This window comes from Malus sylvestris, chromosome 13 (assembly GCF_916048215.2).
Source record: "Malus sylvestris chromosome 13, drMalSylv7.2, whole genome shotgun sequence".
In the NCBI taxonomy this organism is placed as follows: Eukaryota; Viridiplantae; Streptophyta; class Magnoliopsida; order Rosales; family Rosaceae; genus Malus; species Malus sylvestris.
In genome coordinates this window covers 26648795-26669380 of record NC_062272.1, presented here as the reverse complement: position 1 = coordinate 26669380, position 20586 = coordinate 26648795, and the positions used below count along the sequence as shown (strand labels likewise).

General features: G+C 37.6%; 1 protein-coding gene and 1 long non-coding RNA gene across 5 annotated transcripts; one reads left to right on the top strand and one right to left on the bottom strand.

Annotated features, from left to right (window-relative positions):
- The first annotated feature begins 638 nt into the window (after nucleotides 1-638).
- On the top strand, nucleotides 639-2883 carry LOC126595783 (uncharacterized). Of its 2 annotated transcripts, none has more exons than XR_007613687.1 (2): nucleotides 639-1013; nucleotides 1693-2883. It is a non-coding gene; the product is annotated as an uncharacterized LOC126595783 (long non-coding RNA). The 2 variants fall into 2 exon arrangements; XR_007613688.1 differs by having other exon boundaries at nucleotides 1665-2883.
- Nucleotides 2884-17903: 15020 nt separating this feature from the next.
- Nucleotides 17904-19641, bottom strand: LOC126595613 (uncharacterized). 3 transcript variants are annotated; one of them, XR_007613625.1, is made up of 2 exons: nucleotides 18415-19601; nucleotides 17904-18252 (listed from the first exon to the last, which is right to left on the bottom strand). XR_007613625.1 is itself a non-coding variant. In XM_050261894.1 (2 exons), the coding sequence occupies exons 1-2, from the start codon at nucleotides 19280-19282 to the stop codon at nucleotides 18195-18197; spliced, it is 834 nt and encodes a 277-aa protein (XP_050117851.1). In that variant the 5' UTR covers nucleotides 19283-19641; the 3' UTR covers nucleotides 17904-18194. The 3 variants fall into 3 exon arrangements, 2 of the variants coding, with proteins under 2 accessions (XP_050117851.1, XP_050117852.1); XM_050261894.1 differs by having other exon boundaries at nucleotides 18507-19641; XM_050261895.1 differs by having other exon boundaries at nucleotides 18473-19618.
- Between the last annotated feature and the right edge of the window lie 945 nt (nucleotides 19642-20586).

Sequence of the window (20586 nt, the reverse complement as noted above, 5' to 3'; positions counted from 1 at the left end):
TTTCACTAAGTAGAACATAATATTTTGTGGTATCCACTAGTGCAAATATTTTAAATTGAAGATCGAATTCTTTTATCGTACTTTTATAGGGTTCAGGAGTGTATTTGTGACAAATCATCAAATTGGAGTTAAAATAAACGTTAAATCATGAGTTTTCGTTTATAACCGTCGAAAGGTTTCGTTCCGTTACCAAATATTTGAATGTTTGTTTTTTGCGATTTTTTACGTATGTCATCTTGGAGCATATACAAACGAGTTTGACTGTTAAATTATTGAAATTAATTTTGTAGAATGTGTATGAGATTATAGTATATAGACGTAAACGTCAATCAACTGTTAAATTTTAATCTATGGTTTATGAGATTATAGTGACAAATTTTGGAACTGACCTTTTCACAAAAGTTGTCTAGCTTGATATTACAAGCATTTGTATATTTTTTTACTTCTACATTAATTAAAAAAATATTAAAATCTTAACTACAATAATAGCCATGAGATTTAATCTTACATATGAGAGATTAAATTCTTACCATTGAATTTAATCTAGTAATTAAATCATAAAAGTGCATGGCGCTCAAAAACTAAATTGTATTTCCAAAGAACGTCGTTTAGCACTATCTCTTCCTTTTTATTTATATCTCACAACTTCTTTGCCCTTCCTCTCTCAGAAACAAAACCCTAGCCTCCATCCTTCATTTCTCAAAATCTCTCGCAGCAGCTTTTCTCTCCATCGCTTTGTCGCAATCCATGGCCTCCTCAAATGGGTGAAGTTTTCTCTTCCCCTCTTCTCATATTTTCTCCAGTATGACGGCATTTCGTTCCGAGCGAGGGAACTCAGAAGCTCTGTTTCTCTAGTTTGTTCACCTGCTACGCATCGTTACTGAAGCGGTCTAGGTTTATGAAGTCTGCCCAGTAGCTTCTCGACGATTTTTGCGTCTACTTGAATCGAATCCTCCACCGCCTAACTGATGTAGTTTTCGGGCCAAAGATCAAACGATTCCTCATGACCTCAAGTACCTTCTATACCTATTGCATGTTAAAATCTGTTTTAAATTTGTGATTTATGTAATTGGGCTTTAGAAGTTTTTTCTTGATTTTGTTAAATCGAAATTAATGATTAGAAAAAATTTCCGGGTCTTTTATAGGTTCGTGGGTGGGGCCGGGGTTTCTAGATTTTTCATGCCTTTCTTGCATTCTAAGTTTTTTTTTTTTTTTCAATTTTTGTGGGGTTGTGTATGTGCAATGGGATGGGGTTCTATCCATTTGGGATTCTCCAACAACACTAATCCTGAGCAGAACATTTTCACTGTGAATTACTTGGATTTCATAGGTAACCATAGAATTGTGTTCCATCAAATGGGTGATTTACTCGCATTACACACCATACTCTTTTGAATATTGAACAGTAACTCAAATTTTCTTACAGAATAAAGGATCAGATTTTTATTGCTCATTAAGGGAGGTTGGGTCAGTTATATTATTTAAAGTAGAGTTTTTTTGAGTGTGTTTGTGTTCATTTGTTGTGTGTATGTGCAAAAAGAGATTGATAGTGTTGAAGAATCACATGCTAAGGTTGAATGTTTTTCATATTTTTTATCATTTTTCTTTATAAATCTGGTTTTAAATTTGTAGGTACTTGCCTCTAATAGCTTTTTATTTTTCAGTATTTTTCTTTTTGCTGTGAACTTGCAGGATGAAATTATTTCTCTAGGATGCTTCTGTTTTTCTTGCAGTTTAGACGTAAAGTTTTCTGTGATGCTTCTTTTTTTCTACTGCATACAATATCCTCACTATTAATTTAACACATGTACTTTACCATCATATTTTTGTAGAGAAAAAAACTATTAAACGCACTTTTGTTTTGATCTGTTACCAAGTTCTATTGTTCTGCTGGATCGCTAACTGTTCTTGTCTTTACCTATTAGAACAGAATTTTCTTTCATTAGAAAGCTTGAATGGCATGAAAAAACTGATAGATTATGCCACTGAAATTCAGAAATGTAAAGGTACGGATATTCCGTTTCTTTGATCTTTCCCATTACCTTGTACATGTTCAGGTTGTTGGTACGCCTAAGAAACGTAATAATTCCAATTTGACTATGCTGATTTTCCTTGTTTAACATATCCATGTAAACATTGTTATGCATGTGCCATTCTAGCTTTGTGGCTGGTTTTGGATCTCAGCATGTGTGTGGTTCAGTTTAACTTCTCTGTGAACTTGTTATTTATACTTCTCTGTGAACTTGTGATTTGGCATTTACTTTAACTTCTTTGTGGTTCAGTTTATGTGATATAGTATGGTGCAATTAATGTGATATAGTTGTCCTTATAATCCTGAAAATGTGAAACATCATAATTGTTAAATTGTGCATATGGTTTTACTATTTTTTAGATTGTTTGGATTTATGAGCATCCTCTGATCTTAGGGTGGTACGAGAAAAATTGAAGAATGTATTTGAGGTGTGTTTAATTTTCACTTTAACTACTCACTGGCATTATTTATGGTATAGATTGGTGGATGCTATGCTCACACCTTGAGCTAAAATTATGCAAGATTGTTCATTAGAGTTTATGTTTATTTTCTGATTTTCATTGTTTGGGTTTCTTACCAATTGACAATTATATTGTGCTTGATATAAGTTGTCTTTTTTCTTTTTTTTTCTTTTTTTTTTTTGCAGAATAAAGATAATAATTGTGGATCAATGTTCGTAGCACTACATTTGAACTCCTTGACAGTTGGTTAAAGTGGACATGAAAAACTAGCGTTATAAGACATATCATATGATTGTAACAAGTACTTGTAAAATTTTTACATAGATTTTTTTTGTATATGTAGTTGAATATATGAATATTAATATAAAACAATTCTTTCATTTTGAAAAATCAATTCTGATTAAAAGAAAACTAGTAACGACAAGCCACAACTGTCGTAAATGAAGCATTTTCGACGGCCGATCGAAAAAAAAAATTTCCAATGGATCAATTTGCGACGCCTAGCGAGGCCTTTTCCCCATCGTAAATAAGTATTTGTGATGGCAAAATGACTTTTCCGACCACATTTGACCCTCGCAAATGACCCTTCTATTTGTAGTGACAATTGTTGCCCCGAGAACGTAAGCACACTTGCTGAATCTCGTAAACACTATTCTAAAAATTCCCGCCTAGCGCCGCCTAGGCCTCGTCTAGGCGTTAGGCGGCTGGCCACTACCCTGATTAATGGCTAAGCATTTGAAAATTAAGAAAGGTCTAGGCCCCCGCTTAGACCGCTTAGCCCACCCAGACCCGCCTAGGCACCGACTAGGTTACGACTCACTTAGACAGAAAATAGATAGCTTTCATTTAAAATTTTTTTTTCAATAAATTGTAAAAACTTGTTGAATACTTAAATGAACACACATTATATGCTTGTTCCCCATGTTTTCATTATGTCCAATACTTCATAATATATATATATATATATGTCATTCTATTTTGTAGTTTATGATGAAATTATATATATTTTAAGTATAAACAGATACTTATTTACATGAAATATAATAAATTTACTTAAATCCGCCTAGGCGCTAGGCTCCAGCACGCTTCACGACTAGCACCTTTTAGAACATTACTCATAAATATTGTGCCTTATTTACTTTACATTTCAATGCACACATATCCTCAATTTCACAACACACCTATCCTTTTTTTGCCAATATCTCTCTCACCTCTTTTTTCCTCTTGTTTTTGTCTCTAACCATGGCCATCCCAAGCCTAAGGAGTCGTGGTGACAATAATCGTCAAAAACTTCAAACTCTTTTCTTTTCAGTGGGGGCCACGACCGCCACTCCTTATCCCCCGAACTCAACGCCGTTAGCTGTCTTGGCTCTCCACCAGTCATGTTCCCATCGTCTTTACTGAAAGTCTCTGGCTACCACCGGTTAGTTGAGGCCATTGGTGGGTGTTTTTTGGACGAAACATTGGGGTGGGAGTTTATGAACTGGGTTTGGTAACGGTTGAGTTTTGTCAGTTTTTCTTCACAATTAAAAAAGGAATATTTAATATGAGAGTTAACTAAAGTTAGATTAAAGGACACGTGGTAGAGTTTAAAGTGTATAATGAGCGTCAACATAGCTTATGGTATTTAGCAAAAATACACCCTTTTCTATTAGCATAGATATTATATATTTTCGACATTCGTAATGGTGACAATATAATACTGGGGTCATGATTTATAGCATGGAGGTGTGATTACTAATCCTCATTTGCTTCGCATGCTAAAATATAATTGTTTAGCATTCATTGAGAATAAGTAGAACCAATGAAACTTATGATATGGTTTGAAACAATTATAACTTGGATTTTCCTTTATTTAAGACGCTTTGCCAAACTCATACGAAAACTCAAAGCATCATTTCTATATTAGACATGATTGTCACTAGATGGCTAGATTATTCGCCTTTCGTCTATGTGCTCAAATTTGAATGCTCCTTCTCATAAAATATCATTCGAATGACGAAAAAGGTTTTTCTTTATTGATAACAATTCTTTTAACCAAGTTCGCTAGCTTTGTGCCACTTAGTACTATAGTCTAGTGATATTCCTCTTCACTTGTAATTGAGAGGTCTTAGGTTCAATTCTCGCCAAAGGTAAATTTGAACCATATCATTATGATTCGTCCATTGTGAGGCTTAGCTGCCACTCCCCACTCCCCTTAGTGTAGATAATAAAGTTTGTTAAAAAAATTAAAAAAAATAAAATAAAAAGAGTTTGCTAGCTTTGTGCGTCAAATTTATGTTAGAAATTTAATATTTAGACATTATTTGAATGAAAATTAGTTGGGATATTTAATATATACTAGAATTCGGATGTTGGATGGAAAAGAAGAAAAGGGAAAGTTGAATAGGAAAAAATATAGAATTTACAACTCTTGAAACAACACTCATAGGAAAAGATGAATAATATCCGGATGTTTTTTTTTTTTAACAAACAATATTATATATACTAAGAAGGTGGTGCAGAAGGGAGCTAAGTCTCACAATAGACTAGTGATAATATGGTTCAAATTCGCCTTTATCGAGAATCGAATCTAAAACGTACATGTCACTTACTATCCAGATGTTAGTAATAGATAGATAATATTATTAGAGTACATGGTATTAAATAAACATTATAAAACTGAAATGTTTCTAGCAAGTGTCTGTACATGGCATTTAGGATAAGTCTCTTCCTATAAACCAGGTTGCGGCTTTTTAATTGAAAACATTTTAAAAACAGATGATTCTGGTTGGGAATAGGTATTTTGTGCCTATGAATATAGCAACGTCCTGAAGCATTCATTAAATTTTTAGATTACAATTAGTTCTCATAGTCACATTAGACTGTCTGCTTTGAGAGTTCTAATACTATTTGGTTAGCTATATTTTGTGGATTGAAGTGCTATTTCCGTTAAGTGAAAGATCATTGTATTCTGAGAGACATTTGAAAATACAAATATTAAGACAACAATGAGGAGCAATCTTGTCTTGAGGACATAATATCCAATACTAGACTCAATATCAAGTTTCAGGTTTTTCTAACCCATATTCATATCCATTTAGTAATGTTTTTGCTTAAGCTTTGCAATTGATTGGTATTTATTTACATGATTTGTTTATTGTAATTTTTATGTGATAAATATAGCAATTTAACCTTAATTTTTTCCAACAATGTATAGTGGTACTGAATTATGAATACAATTTTCACATGACAAAAATGGAATTTGATTTTTTTGCATAACTATTTATATATCTAGATTGATTGCCTGCAAATTCAAAAGAGGTCAACGAAATAAGTTCACATCATCATCATTATTGAAATTGGCTAAAGCATATTAGAACATATTTTCTATGCATTATGCCAATACCTTTCACATAATTCAAATACAATATCTGGTAAAGCATATTAGAACATATTTTTGTCAAAGAGAGAACATTTTTCACATCTTAAATATAGGTGATTAGCCAACTTGCCTTTAAACATGTGGTACAACTAATGTTTCAATCAAGTAGTTTTGTTAAACTCCCCCTCCCTTAAGTGTAAAAATATCAATGTACTTAAAAAAAAAAAAAAATTAGGTCGTATACCATATTGTCGGCCAAATAGATGTAGCCAAAAAGAAACATCCGGTAAGCTAGCATTGTGGATATTTACAGTTTAATACCAATATAATTAAACATGGACAGTTGGACTTGCTAATTTTTATATATTTTTTATTAGATTTAAATTTCCTTTTTTTTTTTATTAACTTACATGTCAATATCAATACCTCATTGTTAACGTAAATATATGCCATCCCCCTCCACTAATCACCAAAATCCAACCGTGTAGATAACAACTATATAATTAGAAATATAAAAAAAAAAAAATTCTTTGCTTCTAGCTTCATGCGGTTGTGCACTTGTGCCGGTGCACGATTCACTAATCCAAACGTTTCAATTTGTTAATGAATGATGATTATATCGTTGAGATTACAAATTAAAGACTAAATCAATTGATTTCATGTCTTTATTTATGAATTTTATTTTATTATAAAGCATATTTGTCATGATATCATCCTGCCAAACTCCACAATATAACTTCAATAAAATCGAAAATATTCGAAACTCAAACTGATAGGATCCTGTGTGATAACTAAATTGGTTGATAAGTGAGCATTGTATTAGTGCTGACTAGGACAAATATGTGTGGTTAAAAGGATAAGGTTGTTAGTAGTAAGCTTACGGAGGAAGCTAACTAGCTACTATATTAGGAAGGGTTGTAAGCGGAAAAAGGGTTGTTGTTGTATTTGTTGTTAATTGCAATAGAAAATTACTCGTTACTGCTACACAGAAGTCAAGATGCAAAGTTAGGGTTCTATCATTGGTATCACAGCCAGTGCATTCGATCCTACTTGATCCTTCTTCGTGTATGACTCGGCTCGGTTCCAAACGCACCATGGAAACGAGAGTATCCAAGCTTGACTCCCTGTTTGTTGATTTCCAGAAAGAGTTCAAAGATTCCAGGCATGAATTTCAAGAATCAAGAACTAAATTTCGAACTACCCATTAGCTAATTTTGCAGCAATTGCAGGCATTATCGACGAGGGGTAGTAGGTTGGTGGGTGAATCGTCAAAGAGAACACATTCCGATCACAATTTGCCGCCGGGAGTGAATCCTCCGTGTGGCCCTCAGTTGTTTCGTCAAGAATCGATTCCGTTGCCTCGACAACCATTTATCAAGATCGATTTTCCCAGATTTGGTGATGGCGATGAACCCTTGGGGTGGATCTACAAAGCAAAATACTATTTTGATTTCTTCGGTGTCGACGATTTCAAGAAAGTGAAAATGGCATCATTCCATCTGGATGGCCAACCTCTACAATGGTTCCAATGGGCTAATTGTATTCGGACATACCCTAGGTGGGAAGATTTCACACAAGCTCTTTGTCAAGAATTTGGTCCGTCGGAGTTCAACAATTCGGTAGAAAGCTTGGTTAAACTTCACCAAACGGGATCTCTGCGTGATTACATCTTGGAGTTTCGAAGACTAGCTAATCGTACAAGGGAAGTTACCCCATCTCTTTTGCGATCTTGTTTCATTGGTGGTCTTAAATCGGAGTTGCGTCATGACGTCAAAATTCTGAAGCCCAAAGACGTTCTTGAGGCCACTGCTTATGCTCAACAGATCGATGCCAAGTTGTCTGAATAAAAGGTCAAATCTTTTCCTCATTCATCTGTTAATTCTTTGTTTCATCCTCCATTACAAAATGTTGTTGATACTGTTGCAAGAAATAACAAATTAAAACATGAGAATGTGAGGAGATTGACACCAGACGAGGTTGAATATTGTCGAAAACATGGTCTTTGCTTCCATTGTAAGGAAAAATTTGTTCGCGGCCACACTTGTGAGAAGAAACAACTTTTATTGATTAATGTTCAGTATGGTAATGATAATGAAGCCTCTGACACTAAGCATTTAGAACTTGAGTTTACAGCATGTGCCCTTTTTGGTACCCCAGCTCCTAAGTCAATTAAAACCATGAAGGTTCTTGGTAGTATTAGGAATTGTCCGGTTGTAATACTTATCGATTCTGGTAGTTCCCACAACTTCGTGGATTCTGTTTTGGTCAAGAAAATCAATGGACAATTGAATACAACTCATTCTTTTAGTGTCAAGATTGCGGATGGGGGAAAAGTTAATACTACAGGTTCTTTAGGGGCTATCTCACTCAAGATTCAAGACTATCAGTGTACTACTGATTTGTATGCCATGGCCTTGGGAGGTTGTGATGTGGTGTTAGGGGTTCAATGGCTAAAGACATTGGGTCCAGTCCTTTGGGATTTCAAGTCTAGAAGCACCGAATGAACATTGTTTATACCATATTTAGGGCCTTGTATTTAGATCTCATACAAATACTCGGGGGACTTAAATGTAATTATGTGATAAAGGCAGGGGCAAATATGTAATAAGTGAGGAGTCCTTATTCTATAAAATGACCCATCACCCTCACAATTAGGGGGGGCTCATTCTCACCCTCGAAGGCCATTCCTAAGCTTTCTCCCCCCTCTCACTTCCCCTCTCGTATTACAGAGGCTCTCTCCCTCACTTCTCAGAGAAATACAATACAATCAGTGTGGACGTAGCCCAACCTTGAGGTGAACCACGATACATCTTGTCTTATTTACATTTCATGCAGATTCACGGTCGGATTTACTTTGTTCCAAGACCTCCGGTTTTGTGCATCAACATTTGGCGCCGTCTGTGGGAATCGACATGAAAAGTTATGTCGGTTCTCTCTTAATTTTTCACCTCCGCCGTGAATCTGCAAAATCACAAAAAACCCATAAAATCTTATACCTCAATTCAACAGCACCAGCATCACTCAAAGTTGGCAACCTTGTTCCTTTGTTCCTAAAAGATTCTTCATTTTTCATACTGTGGGAGAAATTGGGATGAAAGAAATGAAACAAGTGAGGCTGTTGGCAATTCTGTTGGGGGTTGTTGTTACAACCCTTCAAGTTGAGAAGGCAAGCTCGCATGGAGATCACCCTCTTTCCAGAATTGCTATTCATAGAGCAACCTTTGCACTTGATGAGATTGCTTACATTCAAGCTTCTCCTTGTGTTCTTGGATTAAGGGGGCAAAACACAGGGTGAGTGAAGTTGGAATTTGGTACAGAAAACTCGAAAATCAATGATTGGATTTGAGTGTTTACTCCTGCTAATTTCAGTGCTTCCACCTGCCCTGAGGAGAATCCGAGAGTTTATCCTCTGTTTTTGTGTTATGTGCCGATTAAGTATCAGTATGCGAATTACTCCACTCCCGACTACAAAGACACCGGGAAAGGGTTCTTGAAGCTTCAGCTGATCAACCAGAGATCGGACTTCTCTTTCGCATTATTTTCTGGCGGTTTTTTGAATCCAAAGGTGGTGGCGGTGTCAAATCATGTAGCTTTCGCTAATCCAGATGCACCAGTTTGCCCTCGCATAGCACAAGGAAAAGAATGGAATGAAAAAGGGGTCTCCGGCGACAATCTCAGGTGAGCGGAGGCCAGAAAACCAAATCATCGAACCTATCTTCGTCAACGCACCGGAGGACCTATCAATCTCGACGATCGCCCAAGAAGCACCACCAACACCATTCCAAGCCTATTGATATTCTCAAGCCATGCTCTTCCGTTCCCGTATTGGTGGGGTCAATTGGCAGCAATTTCTACGAGAAGGAGGAGGGTTTTCGTGTTCTAGCCATGTGGTCGGAGCCGGAGGGCATTTTGTTCAGACCTCACACTTGTATAGGCATCTTTGCTCCTTCTCCTTCTCTGATGATGGTGCAGCCCTTGTCCTTCTCTCCCCAGAAGGCAGAGAACAGTGCGAAGGAGAGTGGGTGAAGAAAATGGTGACGACGGGGCAAGTCACCTGAGGTCTGACGGCGTACGATCGCCACGTCTTGATGGCAGTAAACGCTAGAGCGATGAGCCTATCGTTCATTGGGTTGGGGTTCATCGTCCTCTGTTACGTCCTCTTCAAAGAGCTCCGCAAGCTCTCCTTCAAGCTCGTCTTCTACCTCGCGCTCTCCGATATGCTTTTTAGTTTGTTCAGCACGGTTGTGGACTTCATTAGTTGTGATGGTTGTGTGCTCTATTGGTGATAACCACAGCCACCTGGGTACATGGTGTCGGTCACACTCAGGGCGTACTGGAAAGTTGTCCCAACCACGGCCCAGCAGACTCTCTGCGATGTCCACCGGGTTACAGAGTGACAGAACGGACACAGGATGTTTGGTACGAAGATGAGCAGCCACAGGGAGTCCACCACCCCACTATCTGAAAAAACACCCATAAAGAAGCAAAGCAAAATCACTAACAAAAGCAATTGTATTGGCAGATTTAGATCATTTTCCCGTTCTTCCACAATCTCGGCCTTCTCGTCCACCGTGTTTGGTTCATTCTCTTTTCCATTATTGTCAGACCCCTCTCAATATTGTGGAATATTTTGACAGACACAATCGAGGAGGAACGTGGGAAAGGAATATTTTGACCATACTTTCTTAGTCTCTAGTGCTTTGAGTTGTCATCCGAAGCTTTACCCATTAAGATAAAAGAATTCAGACATAATGATGCCAAGATGGTTGCCATCTCACAGGTCGCAGCACCAACCAGGCCGAAAGCAAAAGAAAAGAGAAAGTAAAAGCAAAAGTAGAAAGCAAAAGAGGATAAAAAGAAGCAGACATAATTATGGTGGTGATGGCATTATGGCATGACCCATTGAACAGATGATTGGATTTATTTTAGAATGATGTAATTTATTTTTATTATCTTTCAGAGACATTTGTATAAACCCCATCAGAGGGTAATATGTATAAACCCCATCAGAGGGTTTAAAAAAAATAAAAAAGGCAAAGCCCAAAATAAATAGGCTGGAATATTGTGTGGAGATCGAAGGCCGATAAGCCCAAAATAGCTCTAACAAGGCGATCAAAAGTACGCCCAGTACTCCACAATTATTCGACAACCTATTACCACCAACCAAGTGATCAAAAGTACGCTCAGTACTCCAAAATTATCCGGCAACCTGCCTCTATTACCACCAACCAGGTGATCAAATGTACAACCCGTACTCTAATAACATTTGGCAACTAGCCATTCATGCCACCAACCAGGTGATGAAAAGTACAACCCGTACTCTAAATATCATTTGGCAACTAGCCATTCATGCCACCAACCAGGTGATGAAATGTACAACCCGTACTTTCCTTCATGCCACCAACCAGGTGATCAAAAGTACACCCAGTACTTCAAATTATACATGAGCATTACTCATGTCAATTATACATAAACATTCATGAGCATCACTTATGACAATCATACATAAACATTCATGACCATCGTTCATGTCAACATTCATGAGCATCACTCATGTTAACATTCATGAGCATCACTCATGACAACATCCATGAGCATCACTCATGTCAATCAACATAAATATTCATGAGCATCACTCATGTCAATCAGCTTCAAAAGCTTCATTTACAGAGCTCTAGCTTCAAAAGCTTCATTTACAGAACTCTAGCTTCAAAAAACTTCATTTACAGAGCTCTAACTTCAAAAGCTTCATTTACAAAAGTTCCAGCTTTGAAAGCTTCATTTACAGAGCTCTAGCTTCAAAGCTTCACTTGCAGAGCTTCACCTACAAAGCTTCAGTGCAGGGTATACAAATACCGCCTCCGAACAACCGTCACTTCGGCCCATACATGGATTCAATTTGAAGTTTCCAGCCAATAAACTTTATTGACCGAAGACTTGGGGGACTACATTATGTACCATATATTAGGCCTCATGAAAAATACTTTGGGGACTGAGCCCATTACTTATGTATTGAGGAGCGAGCCCTTATTCTATAAAAGGGACTCCCTCACTTTCATCAGAGAGCACCCATTGTTCATGTACTAAGGAGCGAGCCCTTATTTTATAAAAGGGACTCCCTCACCATCATTAGAGAGCAACGCCGCTAGCTGAGCAACCGCCTCTATATGAACATCACTCCTAACCCATCACTTATGTATTAAGGAGCGAGCCCTTATTCTATAAAAGGGACTCCCTCACCTTCAATCGCTGCAAGCCGAGCCAACCAAGACAACATAAGCCACGAGCCGAGCAACCTCGCAGCGTGTGCTACTTCTAGTTGAGCGTCATTTCAGATTGAGCACTACCTCATATCGAGCATCAGTTCAAGATAACATCTAGTTACTTCGGCCCACACATGGACTGAATTTCAAGTCTCCAGCCAAAAGACTATCTTAACTGAAGACTTAGGGGACTACTGTTTATACCATATTTAGGGCCTCATATTTAGATCTCGTACAAATACTTGGGGGACTTAAATGTAATTATGTGATAAAGGCAGGGGCAAATATGTAATAAGTGAGGAGTCCTTATTCTATAAAATGACCCCTCACCCTCACAATTAGGGGGGGCTCATTCTCACCCTCATAATTAAGGGGGGGCTCATTCTCACCCTCCTAAGCCTTCTCACCCCTCTCACATCCCCTCTCATGTTACAGAGGCTCTCTCCCTCACTTCTCAGAGAAATACAATACAATCAGTGTGGACGTAGCCTAAACCTTGGGGTGAACCATGATACATCTTGTCTTATTTACATTTCATGCAGATTCACGATCGGATTTACGTTGTTCCAAGACCTCCAGTTTTGTGCATCAACAAACATATTCAGGATGTTTCTATCTTTCACATGGAAAAGTTGCTTCACCAAGAATCTTCTGTGGGTGCTTTTCTCTTTCAAATTCAACAAGAAGACATGGTGGAACATAAGACTGTATTGTCCGCAATTCAATCTCATCAGTTGGAACAACTTCTGCAAGATAATGAGGTAGTTTTTCTTGCTCCTACTTGTTTGCCTCCTCACAGATCACATGACCACAGAATTCCCTTGATAGAAGGAAGTAAACCACCTAGTATGAGACCTTACAGATATGGTCCTTTACAGAAAACAGAAATTGAAAAGTGTGTTCGAGAATTATTAAATGCTGGTTTTATCAGGGTCAATAATAGTCCTTATTCTTCTCCAGTTATTTTAGTAAGGAAAAAGGATGACAGTTGGAGAATGTGTATGGATTATAGAGGCCTTAATCTCATCATTATTAAGGACAAATTTCCCATTCCGCTAATTGATGAGTTGCTGGATGAGTTGTATAGAGCCCAGTTTTTCTCTAAGTTAGACCTGCGATCTGGCTACCATCAAATTCGAATGCATCCAAGTGATATTGAGAAGACTGCATTCCTAACTCATGATGGGCATTATGAGTTTTTGGTTATGCCCTTTGGGTTAACCAATGCTCCGACCACATTCTAAAGTCTTATGAACTAAATTTTCAAACCTTATCTCCGGAAATTTATCCTAGTATTTTTTGATGACATATTAGTGTATAGCAAGTCTTGGGAGTCTCATTTGGAGCATCTGAGAGTGGTCTTTCAACTTTTGTAAGGCCATACCTTGTTTGTCAAGAAAACAAAGTGTGCATTTGGTCAAACCCAAGTGGAGTATCTGGGCCATATAATATCTAAAGAAGGGGTTGCAACTGATCCTTCTAAATTGAAGGCTATTACTAAGTGGCCTATTCCCACTTCCATTAAAGCATTGCGAGGATTTCTTGGATTGATGGGCTACTACAGGAAATTTATTCCTGGTTTTGAAGGGAAAATTATGAGTTTAACACATGGGATTTCTAAATGACTAGCATGCATATACAATTCAAAATTTATATACATAAGCAACGGAAGCATGTTATCAAATAATATCAAAGCTATAGTCATGCAAATCCCCTTCAAGGTTCATAGGTTTATATATAATGCATCTAAAACATTTAAGTTAAGAACAAAGTGAAGGTATAGGTCTATACCTCTTGATCTTGATTTTAGACCAAGGATGGACCACCTCCAAGTCCTTTGCTCCTTGAAGTCCTTGAGCCTAGCCTCCCTTCTTGCCTCCTCCACTTTGTTAGTAAGAGTGCTCCAAGGTTCTCCTTTAGTCTCCAAAAGAGAAGACCTCTAAATATCCACACCCACTAGTGTAGTGAGATGGATGGAGGAATAACCAAAAGGGTGAAAGATTGTTAGCTAAATCACCCTCAAGGTGGCCGGCCTTTGGTGTTTTTAGAGAGATGTTTCTTTTGCCTCTTTGTTGTTTTAAAACACACAAAAACCCTAAGGAATAAATCTCTATAAAGTTCCTTATATAGACAAAAAGAAACCTAGTCAACAAATTGACTAACATCTCTCCCTCTCCACTTTAAATGGCCGGCCCCTTTGTGTTGGTTTGGGCTTTGGGATTTTATTTATTTCTAGTCATCCAATGCTTGAATAAAAGCCCAATGGGTTTAGGCCCAATGGACCCAATTAAACCCGAACGTTTCTTTAAGCCCAAAACGATCTTTTATCGCTTTTATGATTTCTTTAGACTTTCTAAATTAATCACAACACTTAATTAATCCAATTAATTATTTCCATCATCCATTAATTACTCACTACAAGAGTGTATCGGTGTACAATCATTTTAGGTTCTAATTAGCAAGGCAGTGAGGTGATTGACATCAATCCAATTGATTATATTTAATCCAATCACTTAGTGAATTAAAACTTCCTTTTAATTCACCTTTCTTCTTTGATGACTACATTTAATCATCTAGAAGAACTCACAAGCTATGAGTGACATCTAACCATATGTCATAGCTACCCAAGCTAATGTAGAAGTTGTTCGGAGAACCTATTCAGTTGGAATTACAATGTAATTCGATCATTCTCTAAAACAATACTCTCAATCACATTACTAGGGTATGAATATATTATGTCAAACCCCTAATGTGATTATTCCTTCTTATATGATTCTATTGAGTCGTATAGGAACACTTTCCTTTATTACACTCGATACTTCGGCCGAAGGTTCCCGAATCATATCGTAGAGTATTCTTCCTCTCTTATCGAGGATTAGAGATTCCTTGTTGCGCATTCACTTGCCTTCATGACTAAGTGGCTTAACCCCAATTATGCCGTGGACACCCACGAATGGGGTGACTTTGACATAATCAAAGATTAAGTACTTAGCCACAAGACAACGACGATGCCTCAGGTCAAAGGACTACTTACATTATTCCAACCATTAGAGTTACTTGCTTGACATGTGAGTAGACCTCCATGCAAGTACTCTCGTTCGATTGTGTTCAGTGAACTCATTCCCTTAATGAGCACCTACATACTTGTCTTAGTGTCACTACACAAATGGGATGAGACTTTCCATTCTTTCATTTGAAGCGGACACAGTATGTACCGGTCTAAGCATTGTCAGTTTCCCTCTGACAATCCAATGACCAGGAACTTTTTGGACATAATGGATATGTGAAGAAGGTCTCTGTAGTCTAACATCATTAGATTACTTCTTCAATCGATCCATTGTCCATGGATTCATTATTTAGGGCATATATCGTTAATTGAGATAGTCCTAAATAGTATCTTTGCCATTTGATGTATAAGAGTCATCTATACATCGATTCATTTATCCTGAAAGGTTTCTTCCAAAGATTGACTTTCAGGGCATATTTTCAACAGGTTTCGGCAAGATTGTTAGTCCTCTCACAATACTCACCAGGAAAGACAATTTCAAGTGGTCTGATTCAGTAAATGCAGCATTCAAGGAACTGAAACAGGCTATGTTGTCTCCACAAGTCCTAGCCCTACCGGATTTTTCCCAACCTTTCGTTATCGAAAGTGATATATCAGGCTTTAGAATTGGAGCTGTCCTCCAGCAAGGTGGCAAACCTATTGCCTTTACTAGTAAGGCACTCAGTGTAAGGAACCAAAACTTGTCTGCTTATGAAAGGGAGATGATGGCTATCATACATGCCATTAAAAAATGGCAGTCATACTTGGTAGGGAGACACTTCATCATCAAAACAGATCATCATAGTCTGAAATACTTTTTGCAAAATAGGGCCAATACTCCATTTCAGCAAAAATGGGTGTCTAAATTGCTTGGTTTTGATTACGAGATTCAATATAAGAAAGGCTATGATAATCAGGTGGCAGATGCACTTTCCAGAATTCCTATTGATGAAGTTTCTCAACATTATAGTATGGAATTGGCTGCAATTTCATACCCGTATCTCAGTTGGTTAGATGATTTGAGACGTCACACTAAACAAGATGCTTGGATACTAGACAAGATTCAGGAAGTCCTACATCCTTCCAACTCTACATCACTGAATTCCTTGAAGTTTAATGTTGAGAATGGGTTTCTAAGATACAAAGGGAGAATTGTTTTGAGTCCTACAAGTTCATAGCGACAGAAAGTCTTCGAAGAACATCATAGTAGTCATGTTGCTAGTCATGCTGGATTTTTTAAGACATATAAGAGGCTTTCTCGGTCTTTTTATTGGGTTGGCATGAAAAACGACATTAAGGACAGGGTTGCCAACTGTCAGATATGCCAACAACACAAGTACGAGACCTTAGCTCCTGTAGGATTGCTGCAGCCCTTGCCTATTCCTTCACGGGCCTGGACTGACATATCCATGGATTTGATCATTGGTCTACCTCCATGTCGAGGAAAAACTGTCATTTGGGTAGTTGTGGCTCGCTTATCCAAATATGCCCATTTTTACCCCTATCTCATCCTTATACTGCAACTTCGGTGGCAACTTTATTTGTGGAGTATATTTTTAAACTTCATGGCATGCCTGCATCTATTATCTGTGATAGAGACCCGGTTTTTATGAGCAAGTTTTGGAAATAATTTTTTTCATTGCACGGATCCTCACTATGTTTCAGCTCCGGTTATCACCCATAAACTGATGGCCAAACAGAGGTGGTAAATCGGTGTTTGGAAACTTACTTGGGGTGTTTTTGTAGTCTTCAACCCAAAAAATGGACCCTTTGGTTACCGTGGGTAGAGTGGAGCTTTAATACAGCCTATCACTCTGCTACTAAACTCTGCCCTTTTGAAGTGGTGTATGGTTAGCCACCACCTGAGATTCCCGTGTATGAAGCTGGTACTACTAAATTGGAAATGGTGGATCGATGTTTGTTGAAAAGAAATCGCGTTTTATCTCTCTTGAAGGCCAATTTAGCAGCAGCATAAAATCAAATGACAGTACAGGCTAATAAGCATTGAACTAAAAGAGTTTTTGAGGTGGGTGACTTAATCTATCTGAGGCTGGTACCTTATCAGCATATGTCATTGGCCTCTCACCCATTTCACAAGTTGCAGCCTCGGTTTTATGGTAAAGTGTTAGCACGGGTGGGTTCTGTTGCTTATAGGTTGAAACTCCCAGACAACTCTAAGCTTCATCTAGTGTTCCATGTTTCTTGTCTTAAGAAACATTTAGGGGCTGCTATTCAACCTACGATTCAACTACCTATGCTAACTGATGATGGTATTTTACAAGATGTTCCTGTGGCTATTTTGGACAGACGAATGGTGAAGAAGGGTACAACTGCAATTACAGAAGTGTTGGTACATTGGCAAAATCATACTTCAGACGAAGCTACATGGGAGACTTACTCAGACTTGAAGCTGCGTTTTCCAGGAGTTGCTCAGCTTTAATACATTGTCTTATGCAAATTTTTCTGTTTTTCAAGTCTTGTATACAAGCCTTGTTTTGAGGGGGGGGGGTATTGATAGGATTTTGTGTGATAACTGAATTGGTTGATAAGTGAGCATTGTATTAGTGCTGACTAGGACAGATATGTGTGGTTAAAAGGATAAGGTTGTTAGTAGTAAGCTTACGGAGGAAGCTAACTAGCTACTATATTAGGAAGAGTTGTAAACGGAAAAAGGGTTGTTGTTGTTGTATTTGTTGTTAATTGCAACAGAAAATTACTCGTTAGTGCTACACAGAAATCAAGATGCAAAGTTAGGGTTCTATCACAAACCGATATATTTATTACGAGCAACACAAAAGAATTAACATTACAATGAATAAATAAATAAATAAATAAAAACAAACACACAAGAATTTAATGTCGTAATCGGATTCTCGTGGTATTCATTAATTTCATTTTATGTGGCCACCAAACAACAAAACCTGCTTCTCTTCATCCTCAATTAATAAGCAGATGGAGGGGCGCCATCGTCGACCATGGCTCTTCTACTGTACACCCCTTTGCTTCTACGGAACGTCATAAACCATAATTATATTAATTTATCCTCACGTCCAAACAAATCCAGAATTTTAATGACCATTTTGCCCCTCTCATGCAAAACCAATCATCATAAGAAAAGTTCTATGGTGACCTAGTCTTCCACGTTAGTTAATAAATTGTCAGTATGAACCGTTGATTCAATAAATCTTTGTTTAAATGTGATATTCAAATGACAATTTACTAACGTAATGTGACAAAAGAATATTTACCTAAAATCATATAATCATATTCATGGGTTAGCTAGGGGGACTAGGGATATGATATTACAGTGCATGGCACGTGATCAGAAATAGCCTCTCACACTTGTGTACAGTACGGCGGCGTTACAGCAACACTTGCATGGTCCTTGCAGCTCAATGCCCTGAGCAGTCTCCAGGAGCCCTTTTCGGAGCTCCGATTGTCAGAGGCTTCACTCCGGAAGAGCGTGGTGGATGGGTTTCGTCGAATCTGCCGGTTCTTGATGTCGCTTAGGTCCATCTCAGACGGAAACCTCACAATCCCAAACATGAGAAAAAACCACTTTGGCTTGTTACCACTCTTCTTATCGTATTTTCCAACACTCTTCGTGGAAGAATTCCTCTCCATCTCTGCCGGGGTCGGGGATACCATCGAAGATTGCCGGTGAAGCTTTTGATAATCCAAGGATCTGCTGTTCCTCATCATGATCTGATTCTTTGTGCTGCTTGATCGTGCTACCGAACTTTGTAACCCAGGCAGCGACTCCGACCGCCTTCGAAAAGATGAATCTTTTTTGTGATAACCATTGTTAGTACATGTCGTCTTAGGGGCTTCATTTGTGTGATCTTTGAAGGGTATGAGTTTCCCGCAGACGATGATATCTTCGGCTGAACACATGAAGCTGTCGGAGCTGAAGTCACTGAAGAACTCGAAAAACTGATCGGCTGAAGAACGGCGAGTGTGCAGGTGCTTGGAGGACATGTCGTGGACTTCGTTGACTTGTTCGTGGATATTGTCTAGTGGAAGGTCGCTGAGAGAGAGTGCTTCTTCTGCATCTTCTTCTTCTTCTGATTGATCTCGATAACGAGGAATATTCTCAACGTAATTTTCGCCCTCCATTGTTGAAGAAATGATGAGGAAATGAAGGTTTTAGGCTTATTGGGTAGTTTAGAGAAGAATGGAGAATGGTTTTGTGTTGGAAAAATGGCTTGGCTTGTATATATTTCTAGAGAATTGAGAAGAGACCAAAGAGGGAATATATACATGGATCAGGATCCTCTCCTCTCCTGAGCTTAAGAGGCTGAGCCTCCTGAGCAAATCAATCGTGCCGTTGATTTTTGATCCAACGGTTACAATTATTATAACTTTTAGAATGGCCCTCTATTTGCAACCGTTAGATCAAAAATCAATGGCCCGTATGATTTGCTCAGGAAGCTCAGCCTCCTAAGCTCAGGAAAGGATCCTGATCCTATATACATAAATCAATGGGTACCACCAAGAGAGAGAAAGTGTAATGTCGATGATTTCTTTAGGAATAATATTAGTCCTAAATTTTATTTTATTTTTGTTTTGGAGTTTTTACAAAGCAACATATTTTGGGAGCGTTGTTATAGTAGTATTCTAGAAGAGAAGAGAAAGGTAAAGGAAGGAAGAAGATAGACAAGGGGATTTATCTAGAAAGTTCAAAACAAAGTAACTGAGAGAGTGACTGAAATACCAGATGAGTCCACAGAGAAAGAGGGGATTAGAGGCCTCAAATGCTCAGATCTAGTAAATTAATGTTATTAAAATGTAATAGCAGAAGTTTTTGGGTACCTTGCAATTTGTTGAAGCCATCGTTAGGTCATAGATGGTGGTTATTGGTTGATGTCACGTTTGCAGCATAACATTTTCTTGGGGCAGTTTACAAAATACCCTAACAAAGTTAGATCATTCTGACCAACATATTTCTAATTTTCCTTGACAATTTTCGGCAAAAAGATATATAACAGATAAGAATTGCCATCAATAGCATATGCATATGTAACTATAATAAATCGATTTTGATGGACTATAATTTTATGATGTAATTGGTACTCCGTTAAAAAGATGGGTTATAAAATTATGGGAGATTTTGCATATAGTTTCTAACTACTAATGTTTTTTTTACTAAAACCTTATTAGTTTTTTTTATTGAAGTTCATGACATTAATGTATTAATTATTTCCAAGTCGGTTATTATATTTTTTAACTTTTTTCATTTCATTTTCTTTTTTTTTCCTTTTTTTTTCGATATTTTTTAAACTAAAAAAACTACCATGAACCCTTAAAAATTGAAATTTTGAGTTGCTTATATTAATGAGATTTTAAAATAAAACTCATGATTTGTGAGATTGAAAATATTAAAAGAAATTTTATCCTCCACCTCAAGGAAGAAAATTCAA